This window comes from Seriola lalandi, unplaced genomic scaffold, assembly GCF_002814215.2.
Source record: "Seriola lalandi dorsalis isolate HSWRI2012SDOR001 ecotype SW California unplaced genomic scaffold, Sedor1 jcf7180002054905, whole genome shotgun sequence".
Taxonomy (NCBI): domain Eukaryota; kingdom Metazoa; phylum Chordata; class Actinopteri; order Carangiformes; family Carangidae; genus Seriola; species Seriola lalandi.
Window position 1 is genome coordinate 331,283 of NW_019525457.1, and position 12,796 is coordinate 344,078.

Genomic DNA, 12,796 nt, shown 5'->3' on the forward strand with positions numbered 1-12,796 from the left:
AAAAATAAAAATAAAGGTTATTTTTTACTGCTTCACGCACTCTAGCCAACTGACACTTTCACTCTAACTTTGAAGAAAAAGTGATTTGCACTCCTCCTTTGAGTGCTCACAGTTTGAAAAGTTTACATGTTATGTAAAAACAGTTCCTGTCTTTTTGAGAGAGCAGAAGTTTTCCTCCGTTTTATAGTTTGAATCACATTTCTACGTGCAGGTATGAGAGAGCTGGGTGACTCAGAAAAAAGGTGAAATTTTGTGAGTTTCTAAAGAAAATTCCAATGCATTCCTAATGCTTTATTTATTCCCAGTTTTTTGGGAATAACTTTGGGAAAAATTGGAATTTTAAGACCAAAAGTCATAGCACCTCTTTCAGGATCAAGACTCCTCTCAGCTATTCTAGCTGTAGAGGAGAAGCTCGGAGCTGAGCACCCGTGGCACTAATGAATAGAATATACAATAAATTAATGAAAATCAAAAATGATCAGGTCAGGTTACAGGAAACACAAGTGACAGTATCTCCGCTCCACCCATGCCCCTCCTCTTTGACCATATTTGGATTAGCTGAGAGTTAGGGGGCGGAGTCAGACACTGCCAAGATGGCTACAGTGGAGCAGCTCACTCTGAGCTTCAGAAACCTGTGGGTGACGTCACAGAGGCGACGTCCATCTTTACTTACAGTCTGTGTGACTAAGTAACATTATGATGTCACAGTGACCAATCAATAAGAAGCTGAACGATCAAAGCTTTGATATTTTATTCCGTTTGTTATTAATGTTTACATAAATATGATATTAATATTTATACATATGTGTATAAAGACCCATGACCTCTCCTCCCCTCTGTGGTGGGGTCATTTCCTGTGTCACACATGCCTGTATTTGTATATAATGTATATGTATATACTGTATAGAAATGACTGTGGTGCTGTCGGTGCTCCTGCAGCAGCGGGCGAGGGAGGTGGTGGAGTGGAGGAGCTCGGAGGAGGAGCAGCAGAAGCTGCAGGAGGAGCAGAGTGCCATCGAGGTCAAACAGAAGGTTCACCTGGAGGAGTACAGGAGGGAGAGGGCGGAGCTCTCTCACCTGAGCTGGAGGCAGAGGAAGGCCGCTCTGTACCAAGCCAACAAGACCAAGTTCTCCATGAGGCCGAGCGAGAGGACGCAGGACAACCAGCTGAGACTGCCGCTCATCATCAAAGGTAGGCTCCCATAGGCCGCTCCCTGATGACATCACTTCCTGCAGACTGACATTTGACCTTTGACCTGCAGGTGACGTGGACGGCTCGGTGGAGGCCATGTTGAACGTCCTGGACAGTTACGATGCTCAGCAGCAGTGCGAGCTGGAGGTCGTTCATTTTGGCATCGGAGACATTTCAGAGAATGACGTCAACATGGCCGAAACGTTCGCAGGTACAACCGGTCAGAGGTCAGAGGTCAACGACCCGACACAGATTTGATCAGGTTTCTGTTTTTTTCTGCTGAACAGTTGAACTTTCACCTGAGAATCAAAATCAGTTTGATTCAGTTAATGATAAAAATGTTTCAGTGACAGTTGTTGTTTAACGTCAATTATAATAAAGTCACATAATAAGTTCATCACCGTGGTAACGTCTCAGCACAGGCTTCTTCTTTAATAGAAAATAAGTTTATTTTTAAAGCTATCTTTATTAATATCAAAGATCCGAGTGTTAATTATTAAATATGAGATCATTTCCTCTAATCAATCAGACATGTTATTGATCGGTCACAGCAGGACACACAGAACCTGTATCTGTTGTTGGAATAGAACTGTGTTTCTTTAAACCTGTTTCAGTTGTTAAATGTACAAACACGAGCAGGAACCTTTTCAAAACAAAAAGCTTTAGAAGTTTTGACATTTTTGGTTTAAAATTAATTGATCAATTAAAATAGTTCATTAATAATCTGTGGAACAACAAACTGATAATCGACAGTTTGAGCTCTGAGTCCAGCTCAGTCTGATCCTGGTTCTGACCCTCCAGGTTCCATCTACGGCTTCAATGTCGGCGCCAGCAGGGTTGTGCAGCAGCTGGCGGCGAAGCGTGGTGTCCCGCTCAGACTCCACTCCGTCATCTACAAACTGATCGACCAGCTGAAGGACGAGCTGAGCAGCAAACTGCCGCCGCTCGAGTCCGAGAACGTCATCGGTGAGTAAAACGACGCCCCCGCAACTCACCCAAGAACAGAGGTCACCACAGACACATGAAGAACACGACTCGTACCTGACAGGAAGTCTGTCACATGTTACTCCCTCCCCCCTTTCTTCCCGGTCCAGGTGAGGCGACGGTCCTCGCCATGTTCGAAGTCTCTGTTGGGAAGAAGAAGGTTCCTGTGGCCGGATGTCGGGTCCAGAAAGGTTTGCTGGACCGCCGACTCCAGTTCAGACTGATGAGAGGACAAGACATCGTCTGGGAGGGTGAGTGAGACCTGGACCTGGACCAGGACCAGGACCAGGACCTGGACAGTCTAGGTCTTAGATTTAATAGTTTCAGCAGCAGGACTCACATGTTTGAAATGATCCAACTGATCAGATTCAGTTTGAACTTCATGAAACTATTTTTTAACTTTTAATCAGTGTGATATCATCATCATCATCATCATCATCATCATCATCATCATCATCATCATCATCAGACTAAAACACGTGATGCAGCTGAAGTCGAGCTACTGTGACGTTCTAATGTTCTCCTGCTGTTCCTCTAATGTTCTGTGACGTTCTCTGCAGGTTCTCTGTTGGCGTTGAAGCATCACAAGGACGATGTTCAAACAGTGAAGACGGGGATGGACTGCGGTCTGTCGGTTGAAGATGGCGTGGACTTCAGGCCAGGTGATGTCATCGTCTGTTTCGAGAACCTGGACTCTCCGCAGGTCACTTCCTGGAACCCCGGCTTCTAACGGCGCCTTCCCATCATTCCCTGCTGCTCAGACTGATAAACTGTCGCATCATGTTTCTGAGTCACGTAAATAATTATTAATGACAGACTGTAAACATTGTTGACGGTGTGCAGTCACCTGTACACCTGAACACACCTGTACATCAGTGCAGCAGCTGAGCAGTTCAACAGTGCAGGTAAAGAAAACAACTTCAGTTTAGTTTCAGAGACATTTTATTAAAAGCTTCTGGTTTAAAAACATTAAACAGGAAGTTGATCAAATAAAACTGGTGGAACAGAAATAAAGGGCTGGTCTCTGATTGGACGGATCCACAAAGAAGCATCTGATTGGTTGTTACAGTCTAACATTAACCCTAACCCTGCCACCAAAACGTCTCAACTCAAGGGCCACTTATTGGCTTTTTCCAGAGCTTTCAACGCCATCTTGCAGTCTTCCTCAGCATAGTGACTTCAGTTCAGGACAAAGGCAGTAGGTGGACTTAACTCAATGACCACTTAGTGGCTTTTTCCAGCTTTCAGAGCTTTCAGTCTGACTCTGTTCAATGAGAAACCACGATAATGCTGAAAAGCCACATTTTGTGAATCGTGGTCAGAAACACCAGACTGGTCCTTTAATGTCACTTTGAGGGGCGTGTCTTTCCTCCTGGAGACTCCAGCTCTGACCTTTTCACTTCTTCCTGGTCTTGCCTGGTTTTGCGAGTAGGTCCGGGTTGATCTGATCTGGTGTTAGTCCTCTGACGGAAAAGAGACGGGCGGCGCGCTCCGACAGCGTCCCCCCACACTTTAACCCACGAGACATCAGTTCCTCCTTCAGGACGTCCAGACCCAGAGACTCCAGCTGCTGGACTGATGTCACCGAGGACAGGTCCACCGGAGCCTGGTCCGCCACAGACTGGTCAACCGGAGCCTGGTCCACCACAGACTGGTTGAGCCTGGTCCACCACAGACTGGTCCGCCGGAGCCTGGTCCACCGGAGACTGGTCCACCGGAGCCTGGTCCACCGGAGCCTGGTCCACCACAGACTGGTCCACCACAGACTGGTCGGCTGGAGCCTGCTGCAAGCAGTAACAGATGAGATTCAACACTTTGTTCATCACGTTCAGTTTTTATATCGTCACTTTAGCAGAGCTGAGACCAGGAGGGCGACGCTGGAGAGGAAAACAAGCTCATCTCATCACAGGAAACTACAGCAACAGAGAGAGGACAAACTACTGACCTGCTGCTGAGACCCACAGCTGGACTCTGAGGCTTTGGAAGGTTCTGGAGGTCTCTGGGCCTCTGAGGGTCTGACAGTCTGATGAGCCGAGGACGAGCTGGAAGAGAAGATGTCCAGACGTTATTTAAATAAACTGAGTTTTCACTCTGAGGATCTGGACTGAACCAGGATCTGAGGTAACTTCAGGTAACCCTGGGTTTCAGTCCTATGACGCAGGTTCATGTTACCAGGTAAATCACCATGGTAACTGAACTTCTAACCTGTTGAATTTCACTTGATCTCATATTAAAACTTTATTGTTTATAATGATCACACGAAGAGCTGGTACCTGCACAGGTAAACCCAGAGTCACCTGAACCAGGTTCAGGCCTCTGGTCTGAGGAGGACCTGATCCCTACCTGCCGCTCTGCTCAAGCTCTGTCTTCTCACTCAGCGTTGCCTTGGTAACAGCTCTACAGCTAGAGGAGGATGTAGACGGAGACTCATCATCGTCATCATCATCGTCCTCCTCTGAGCTCAGCACTCCGTCCAGCTCTCCCACCCCTGTCCTGTAACCATGACGACAGATTTAAAAACATTGTGTCTCGTCCTCTGCTGCTGTGAATGAGTCGATGTGATCAGCTGATGTTTCCTCGTCTGATTGTTTTGATCAATCAGCTGATGTGACTCTTGTTGATTTCATGTTTACAACGAGTGAAACGACTCACCAGAAACAAGCTGCTGACGCCGCTGCCGTCTTCTTCTTCTTCTTCTTCTTCTCTGGTTCTTCGCTCTGGTCTGAGTTTGGTCTCTTTGCTGCTGAGATGTCGTCCACCTTCACCTGGCTGCTGGAGGACGCCTGGAGACCTGAGACACAGGTGAGGTGAGGTCAACACAGAGTCCTGACAGAGGAAGTCTGGACCTGGACATTGAAACCTTTAAGACCTTTACTTCTGCAGCGTTTGGAGCAAAGCGCCGACTCCTTCAGAGACCGAGCGGAGCGACTCAGGTTCATACGTGTTTCTGATCTGACTCAGTGGATCTGCATTAAAATCAGATCCAGGTTTTTTCTTTGGTCAGAGTCGTGCAGCAGCGTTTACAGGACTGACATACTCAGTCTTACTGCTGAACACACCTGTGGACCCTCTAACACCCCCCCACCTTTGAGCACTGAGTCCTCCAGTCTCTCCGACAGGTCGTGACACTGCTGCTGATATTCTGGATCGGTGAACTGGTGTTTGGGTTCGGCCAGTTTCCTCTGCAGACGCTCCAGACGACGCTGCTCCTTCTCTGCCTCCCGCTCCGCCTGCTTCTTCAGCCACTCCGCCATCCTGCAGCCACAGAAGAAGAAGTTGTGTGTATTCACAGGTGTCTGTGGATTTCTGAGCTGAATCAATGTATGACCTGAGAAACTGAACATCATCTGACTGAAGGTCAGGGGTGAATCCACAGATAACGTATAATATAAGAGGAGTAAAGTTCCTGTAGAGGAGTTCTGATCTGATGTTTGGTCTGAACCAGGATCAGGTGGTTACTCCTCTGATGATTCTGTCACTCACTCTTTCTCGTGGTTCACGTCTCGCAGACGCCGTCCGCTCAGATCTCTGCAGGCTTCACGGTTTGTCGTCTTCTCGATCTGAGCGCCGAGAGCTCGCAGCATGGAGCCAAACCCTGAATGAACACACACAGACACACACTTACACTTGAGTGTTTTGTTTCATTGGCTTCAGATTGTGAAAACAGATGGATTAGTGTATTTCCTGGACACACCTCCCTTCCCTCCACAGAGGCGGGGCTCCAGGTGATAGACGGCTCCATGCTCCAGAGGATCCTCCAGATCTGACAGTCGACCGTTTCTGACGACGTAGAAATCCTCAGAGGAAACTCCCTGTAGAAACCGAGGTTCAAACACATTCACTGCTAATTCGACACACCCTCAATCAAAGATAGTTAAAACAGTTCCCGGGAAGAGTTTGGCTAGTTTTAGTCCGTCGCTATGTCAACAAGGTGCTTGTTAAAAGACAGAGCTGGAAATTAGCATAACAGATCCATTTAATGACGTCCGGAAAACAAGTGTATTTACTGCTGCTGGTTTCATGTTTAAGAGTCTGCTGTAAAGTCTGCATTGAACGGGAGCTGTCACTTAATACAGTATTATGTTAATTACGGTATTATGCTACCTATAGTATTTTGCTAACTAAGTGTTACCCTCACTACAGTATTTCCCTCTGAAAGTGCAGTAGAAGTAAAAAGTATCGTGAGAGTAAAAGTGCTTTAGTAAAGTTTCCACTTCTGAAAAGAGTCAATAAGAAGACCATCTTAAACTCCGTCAGCTTTCTGACGGAGTTTAAGATGGTAACGCTATATTTCCTGTTGTTGACCAGACGTGGCGAGTTTATCGAACAAGTTTAAACCGTTCAGTCGTTGTTTGTTAGCTAACGTTAGCACGGCGGCTAACAGCGACACTCACACCGGATTCGAACGTTGCCTCGCGGATTCTTTCAGTTTTCCCGCCTCGCTCTTGTGTGTCTCTCACCTGTAGCTGAATGAACCGGGTCAGAACATCTCTGACCACAGAACCGTCCGGAAACACCAAGTTATACCTCAGCCTCGGAGCGTTCACACACACCTCCATTTTAGATTCTCAAGGTATGGGAAGGCAGTGCGCATGCGCATCTCTTATTCCACCTTCCGCTGGGAGGTGACGTCACCACCTCTTATCATAGACCAACAGAAATTATTATTCAGCAGCTCCCACTTAGCGGTTGTTGGCAACTACATTATTGGCACGAGGGGAGCTGAGTGTGGATGGTGAAAGTCACCTGAAACGAGTCACGTGACTTTACGCTGTTGTTCCTTTAGGTTTATTGGACTTAACAACAGCTACGCGGCAGTGTGTCCAGCTGAGCCGCCAGGTGGCGCGCTGACCGTTTTCCTCTACCGGAAGTTGAAAGGCCTTCCTGCTCGAGTGACTGAGGGACAACATGGCGGCCTTGTGGACGGTCGTGTCCCGGACCAGGTATGGACTCTGGTTCACCTCCTGTAGGTTCATCAGAAGCTCCTTCAGCTCAGACTCCAGCGGTGCCTCTGGCGGTGACCAGCCCCCCTCGGACAGACCCAGATCCGGCTTCGCTGCTGCCTTCGACCTGCAGTCGGAGCTCCGGCGGGAGGCGGCGAGCGACAAGGGCGGCCCGGGGGGCTCCTCCTCCAGCAGGGACGAAAGTTTCGCCTCGCTCCTCCGCCGGTCCCCGTATATCCAGATGGGACCGTCCCGGGACAAAGTGGTGGTCGGGAGGATCTTCCACGTGGTCAAGGACGACCTGTACATCGACTTCGGCGGGAAGTTCCACTGTGTGTGCCGGCGGCCCAAGGACGGAGGGGAGAAGCTGCAGCGGGGAAGCAGAGTCCGTCTGCGGCTACAGGACCTGGAGCTCACAGCCCGCTTCCTGGGGGCCAAAACCGACACCACTCTGCTGGAGGCCCAGGCCGTCCTGCTGGGCCCGGTGGAGGGACGGTCCTGAGCGGACAGACCGTCAGACCCCGCTAAAGAAAAACAGAGGTTTTTTAAAGGGAGTCTGGCAGCAGCAGGTCTGAGGCTGGAGGAAGCAGAACATCTGTGTTTGTGTTGTTTAGGATAAACTGGAGGCGGGAGAACTGAGCGGATGTTTCAATACGCACTGACTCCTCAGGAACTGTGTGAGGTTTGAGTCTGGACTCTGGACGGAGGGTCTGTTGTGAGGACCAGCTGTTATAGATATTATAGATATTAAAATAATACATAGTCTGTAAACAGTTCATGACCAGCGTCACTTGAACACAAGTTCATTTCTGCCTGGAAACAATAAAATGTTTTGTGTGAAGTCACATGATGGAAATAAAAGTCAGTGGGAAATAAAAATATGAAAATAATTAAACAAATTTCAGTCATATTTTATCCATGTGATCAGTTATTTAGATATTGATTTAATTTTGAAGTCTTTGTGCCTCCGTATCCTGTGGTCATACAAACCTAATATTAATCTTATTTATTAAAATAAGAAGATGATGTTATTCTCAAACTTTTGATGCATGTATGACCAAATGTTTCCTCTGAGCTTTACTCTTAACATCACCTGACCTGGCAGAAACAGTGTGAACAGGTGTGGGCACATGATGTTGGTGTTGAGTTCAGTGTAAATCAGACACAGAGACAAAATCTTTATCTGTTTCTTTATTAAGTTAAAACATGAAGCTGCTACATCAGTGTTTGTTTGACCAAGCTGAACCTGAACGCCTCCATCACCTGCCTACACCTCATGAGGCCTTCAGTGTACTTTAGGGAAAGTTAACCCAGAGCTCTGACTCACAGGCGGACATCCCTCTCCCCTGCAGGTGGAGGTGAGACAATCAGGATCCAGCAGTGGAGATGTGAGAGAGGTTCAGTCTCATTAATAAATAAATGCGGAGGACATAATGTCTGAGTTTTAGCGCCCTCTAGCTGAGGCAGTGAGTAAATACAGCAGCAGAGTTTACAGTGTTTAGGCTTCAGTACTGTGATGCTGTAGTACTTTAGTAGTAATGTAGTACTGTGAATATGTAGTACTACTGCAGTAAACCACACTGTGTCTGAGCTCAGTGTGTGGAGGATCACTGCTGCCAGAACCAACAGGAAACAGGAACCAACAGAACACAGGAACCAACAGGACACACGAGAACCAACAGAACACAGGAACCAACAGGACACACGAGAACCAACAGGACACAGGAACCAACAGGACACACGAGAACCAACAGGACACACGAGAACCAACAGGACACACGAGAACCAACAGAACACAGGTACCAACAGAACACAGGAATCAACAGGACACACGAGAACCAACAGGACACACGAGAACCAACAGGACACACGAGAACCAACAGAACACAGGAACCAACAGGACACACGAGAACCAACAGAACACAGGAACCAACAGGCCTGTGGCAGCAGGAGACAGGAAGTTAATTAAAGCTTTAATTGTAAAAACATGAACTGACCAGATTCTAGATTACTTTAGATTAGGCAAAAATCTAGTTCAAAAAGTTTATGATGACTTCACTCAGATAAGTTTGATCATCTTTATGTCATGTGTTTGTGCTCAGCAGCAGTGATCCTCAACAACCAGCAACTGACTGGAAGACTGTGATGTTGTTGAGCACAGAGCAGCACGGCACTGCTGCGCTACAGTGCTGTAGTAGTACTGCAGTAGTACTGCAGTAATGTGGTAGTACTGTAGAACCGCAGTGCTGTGCAGCAGTGTGGTGGAGCTGCAGTGGTGTGTTCATGCTCAGGTTGGTAATCAGCTGTTGTGTTGATCTTCCTGTTGGAGGCACTTGAAGTTCAGCAGCAGGAAGTTCTTCATCCACACATGGTCATGTAGAGCCACTGAGGAGAGAGCACAGTGGACACTGAGTTTACCTACAGACTGTGAACGCCTCAGTAACTGGGTCTGACTGTTAAACCAGTTTCTGGTTTCGTCTGGTTCTTTGTACCTCGGTGATGTTCATCTCCACGGTTCCTGTCCCGTCTCTGTCCAGCTCCTGGAACGCCTCTGAAAACAAACACAACAGGAAGTCCTGAACCTGGATCTGAAGCTCTAAGTGCTGCGTTCAAGTCACTCTGTAAAAATTGTAATTCTGAGATCACACATCAAACCGCATTTGAACATGAAAATAAAATAAAATATGACCTGTAACATTTAGTGTGGACCTCACAGTGTTTGAAGTAGTTCACTCTGTGGTCCAGCAGAGGGAGCAGCTACACCTCTGTAGGTACCTGAAGTTCTGACTGACAGGTGAGGAGAACCAGGTGTCTATAGAAACTGAACTAACATCAGAGTTGAAACACCTGGATCTCCTCACCTGTCAGACCTTGCTGTCTTCCATTCAACCTTTGAACCACGACCATGACGACCTCTATGTGAACTGCAGTTCAATCAGTTTAATCTGAGTCTTATTTTCATATTAAAATTAGTGTGAATAAGAGAAAACTTTTTCATCTGCATCCACATTTAAACATTGAGCTCCACAGTGACACAGTTTGAGCTTCATTGATCTGGTTTGACAACAACAGGAAGTCTGTTCTTCATCCTAACAACAGTATCTCAGACCCGGTCCCCGGCTTACGTACTGAACATGGCCTCCAGTTTGACCAGGCAGCAGGTGAAGTTGTCGAAGTCAATGATCTCGTTGTCGGCGTATCTAGCGACCAGCATCTGGTAGAGCTTGTTGTTGAGTTTGAAGCCTGAGGACAGAGGATGTCACAGGTTAGGGAAAGACTCTGAGTGAGTGACGCTGTGACTTTCAGCTTCAGGAGGAATTACCGCCATTTTCCAGAGCCAGACGCATCTCATAGGAGCTCATACACCCGGACTTATCCAGGTCAAACTCCCTGAAGATCCCCTGCAGAGAAACAGGTCATGACATCACATTCAGCAGGTCACAGGAAACACTGAGCACTGACCACTGTAGTTCACCGTTACTGCAGTACATTAACCTGCTGCAGTCACTAGTCACTTCATAGCAAGCGCGTAGGTTTGCATATGGACGGTAGGGACATGTACCACTACCAATATCTGAGTGAACTCGTTCACACCATATTTGGAGTGAAATCACATTAGATCGTTTTCAATGTGCCCTCCAAGAGTGAAGACCATCTGAAGGCTCATGTCACGTAAGGATATCGCAGTGGTACATAACGTCATTAGAAAAATGTCAATGTATGTTGTTTCACTATGTTTACTTGTGTTAATTTTTGTGTATTACTATACAATGTCGTTTTTATGACTTTTAATGCCTTAGTATAATATGACTTTTATGCCTTACTATACAACATGTAGTTTTTATGACTTTTTAAGCCTTAATATACTATGATGTTTTGTGCCTAACTATACTATGACTTTTTATGACATTTTATGCTTTACTATACTGTCGTTTTCATGACTTTTTATTCCTTACTATAATATGACTTTTTATACCTTACTATATTATGAATTTTTATGCCTTAATATACTATGTCGTTTTTATGACTTTTTATGCCTTAATATACTATGATGTTTTGTGCCTAACTATAATATGATTTTTTTAATGACTTTTTATGCCTTACAATACTATGACTTTTTATGCCTTACTATAACATGTAGTTTTTATGACTTTTTATGCCTTAATATACTATGTCATTTTTATGAATTTTTATGCTTTGCTATACTATGATGTTTTTATGCCTTACTATACTATGACTTTTTATGCCTTGCTATACTATGATGTTTTTATGCCTTACTATACTATGTCGTTTTTATGAGTTTTTATGACTTACAATACTATGACTTTTTATGCCTTACTATATTATGACTTTTTATACCTTACTATACTATGACTTTTTATGCCTTACTATACTATTATGTTTTTATGACTTTTTATGCCTTACTATACTATTACGTTTTTATGACTTTTCATGCCTAACTATACTATTATTTTTTATGCCTAACTATAATATGATTTTTTTTATTACTTTTTATGCCTTAATATACTATGACATTTTTGTGACTTTTTATGCCTTACTTTACTATGATGTTTTGTGCCTAACTATACTATGATTTTTTTAATTACTTTTTATGCCTTACTATACTATGACTTTTTATGACTTACTATATTATGTTGTTTTACTGACTTTTTATGCCTTAATATGACTTTTTATGCCTTACTGTGACTTTTTTATGACTTTTAATGCCTTACTATTCTATGACTTTTTATGCCTTACTATACTATGACATTTTTATGACTTTTTATGCCTTAGTATAATATGAGCTTTTATGCCTTACTATACTGTGACGTTTTTATGACCTTTTATGCCTTCCTATACTATGACTTTTTATGCCTAACCATACTATGATGTACTCATAACTTTTTATGTCTTACTATACGATGACTTTTTATCCCTAACTATACTATGTTTTTTCTATAACTTTTTCTGCTTACTATACTATGTTGTTTTCATGACATTCTTATGCCTTAGTATAATATGACTTTTTATGCTTTACAATACGATGTCATTTTTATGACTTTTTATGCCTTACTATGCTATATTGATTTTATGCCTTATTATACTATGATGTTTTATGATTTTTTCTGCCATACTATACTATTACATTTTGTGAGTTTTTATACCTCAATAAACTATATCTTTTGTATTCCCTACTACACTATGATGTTTCTATGCCTTACTATCAGATTTGTATGCGTTTTTGACTTTTTGTGCCTTACTATACTATGTCTTTTTCTTATGACATTTTATGCCTTACTATACTATGATGTTTTTATAACTATTCATGCCTTACTATATTATGACTATTTGTGAATTTTTATGCCTCAATAAACTATATCTTTTGTATCACTTACTGCACTATGATGTTTGTATGCCTTACTATTCTATGACATTTTTGTGCCTTTCTACACTATGACCTTTTTATGACTATTTATGCCTTACTATACATGTAGTTTTTATGACTTTTTATGCCTTAATAAACTATGACATTTTTTATGACTTTTCATGCCTTACTATATTATGACGTTTTTATGACTTTTTATGCCTTACTATATTATGACCTTTTTATGACTTTTTATGCCTTACTATATTATGACGTTTTTATGACTTTTTATGCCTTACTATATTATGACGT

The 12,796-nt window shown here is 44.0% G+C and overlaps 4 protein-coding genes across 6 annotated transcripts in view; 2 read left to right on the top strand and 2 right to left on the bottom strand.

Annotated features, from left to right (window-relative positions):
• mtif2 (mitochondrial translational initiation factor 2) overlaps window positions 1-2,959 on the top strand; it is a 7,849-nt gene extending 4,890 nt beyond the window's left edge. For both annotated transcript variants that reach the window (XM_023430454.2, XM_087169656.1), the window contains exons 10-14: window positions 940-1,192; window positions 1,263-1,403; window positions 1,994-2,158; window positions 2,287-2,427; window positions 2,737-2,959. In XM_023430454.2, coding sequence (XP_023286222.1) covers window positions 940-1,192; window positions 1,263-1,403; window positions 1,994-2,158; window positions 2,287-2,427; window positions 2,737-2,906 — 870 coding nt within the window. In that variant the 3' untranslated portion in view covers window positions 2,907-2,959. The remainder of the gene's footprint in view (window positions 1-939; window positions 1,193-1,262; window positions 1,404-1,993; window positions 2,159-2,286; window positions 2,428-2,736) is intronic.
• A 141-nt stretch (window positions 2,960-3,100) lies between these two features.
• Window positions 3,101-6,774, bottom strand: sde2 (SDE2 telomere maintenance homolog (S. pombe)). The gene is made up of 8 exons (XM_087169657.1): window positions 6,637-6,774; window positions 5,871-5,988; window positions 5,660-5,771; window positions 5,262-5,431; window positions 4,829-4,967; window positions 4,520-4,669; window positions 4,122-4,218; window positions 3,101-3,782 (listed from the first exon to the last, which is right to left on the bottom strand). The coding sequence occupies exons 1-8, from the start codon at window positions 6,733-6,735 to the stop codon at window positions 3,573-3,575; spliced, it is 1,095 nt and encodes a 364-aa protein (XP_087025783.1). The 5' UTR covers window positions 6,736-6,774; the 3' UTR covers window positions 3,101-3,572.
• A 226-nt stretch (window positions 6,775-7,000) lies between these two features.
• On the top strand, window positions 7,001-8,019 carry mrps28 (mitochondrial ribosomal protein S28). The gene has a single exon (XM_023430455.2). It carries the CDS (start codon window positions 7,085-7,087, stop codon window positions 7,619-7,621), a length of 537 nt encoding a protein of 178 aa, XP_023286223.1. The 5' UTR covers window positions 7,001-7,084; the 3' UTR covers window positions 7,622-8,019.
• A 276-nt stretch (window positions 8,020-8,295) lies between these two features.
• LOC111672881 (calpain-1 catalytic subunit-like) lies at window positions 8,296-10,747 on the bottom strand. 2 transcript variants are annotated; one of them, XM_023430457.2, is made up of 4 exons: window positions 10,442-10,743; window positions 10,249-10,362; window positions 9,612-9,670; window positions 8,296-9,504 (listed from the first exon to the last, which is right to left on the bottom strand). In XM_023430457.2, exons 1-4 carry the CDS (start codon window positions 10,479-10,481, stop codon window positions 9,478-9,480), a joined length of 240 nt encoding a protein of 79 aa, XP_023286225.1. In that variant the 5' UTR covers window positions 10,482-10,743; the 3' UTR covers window positions 8,296-9,477. The 2 variants fall into 2 exon arrangements, with proteins under 2 accessions (XP_023286225.1, XP_023286224.1); XM_023430456.2 differs by lacking the exon at window positions 8,296-9,504 and having other exon boundaries at window positions 9,561-9,670; window positions 10,442-10,747.
• Window positions 10,748-12,796: the final 2,049 nt, after the last annotated feature.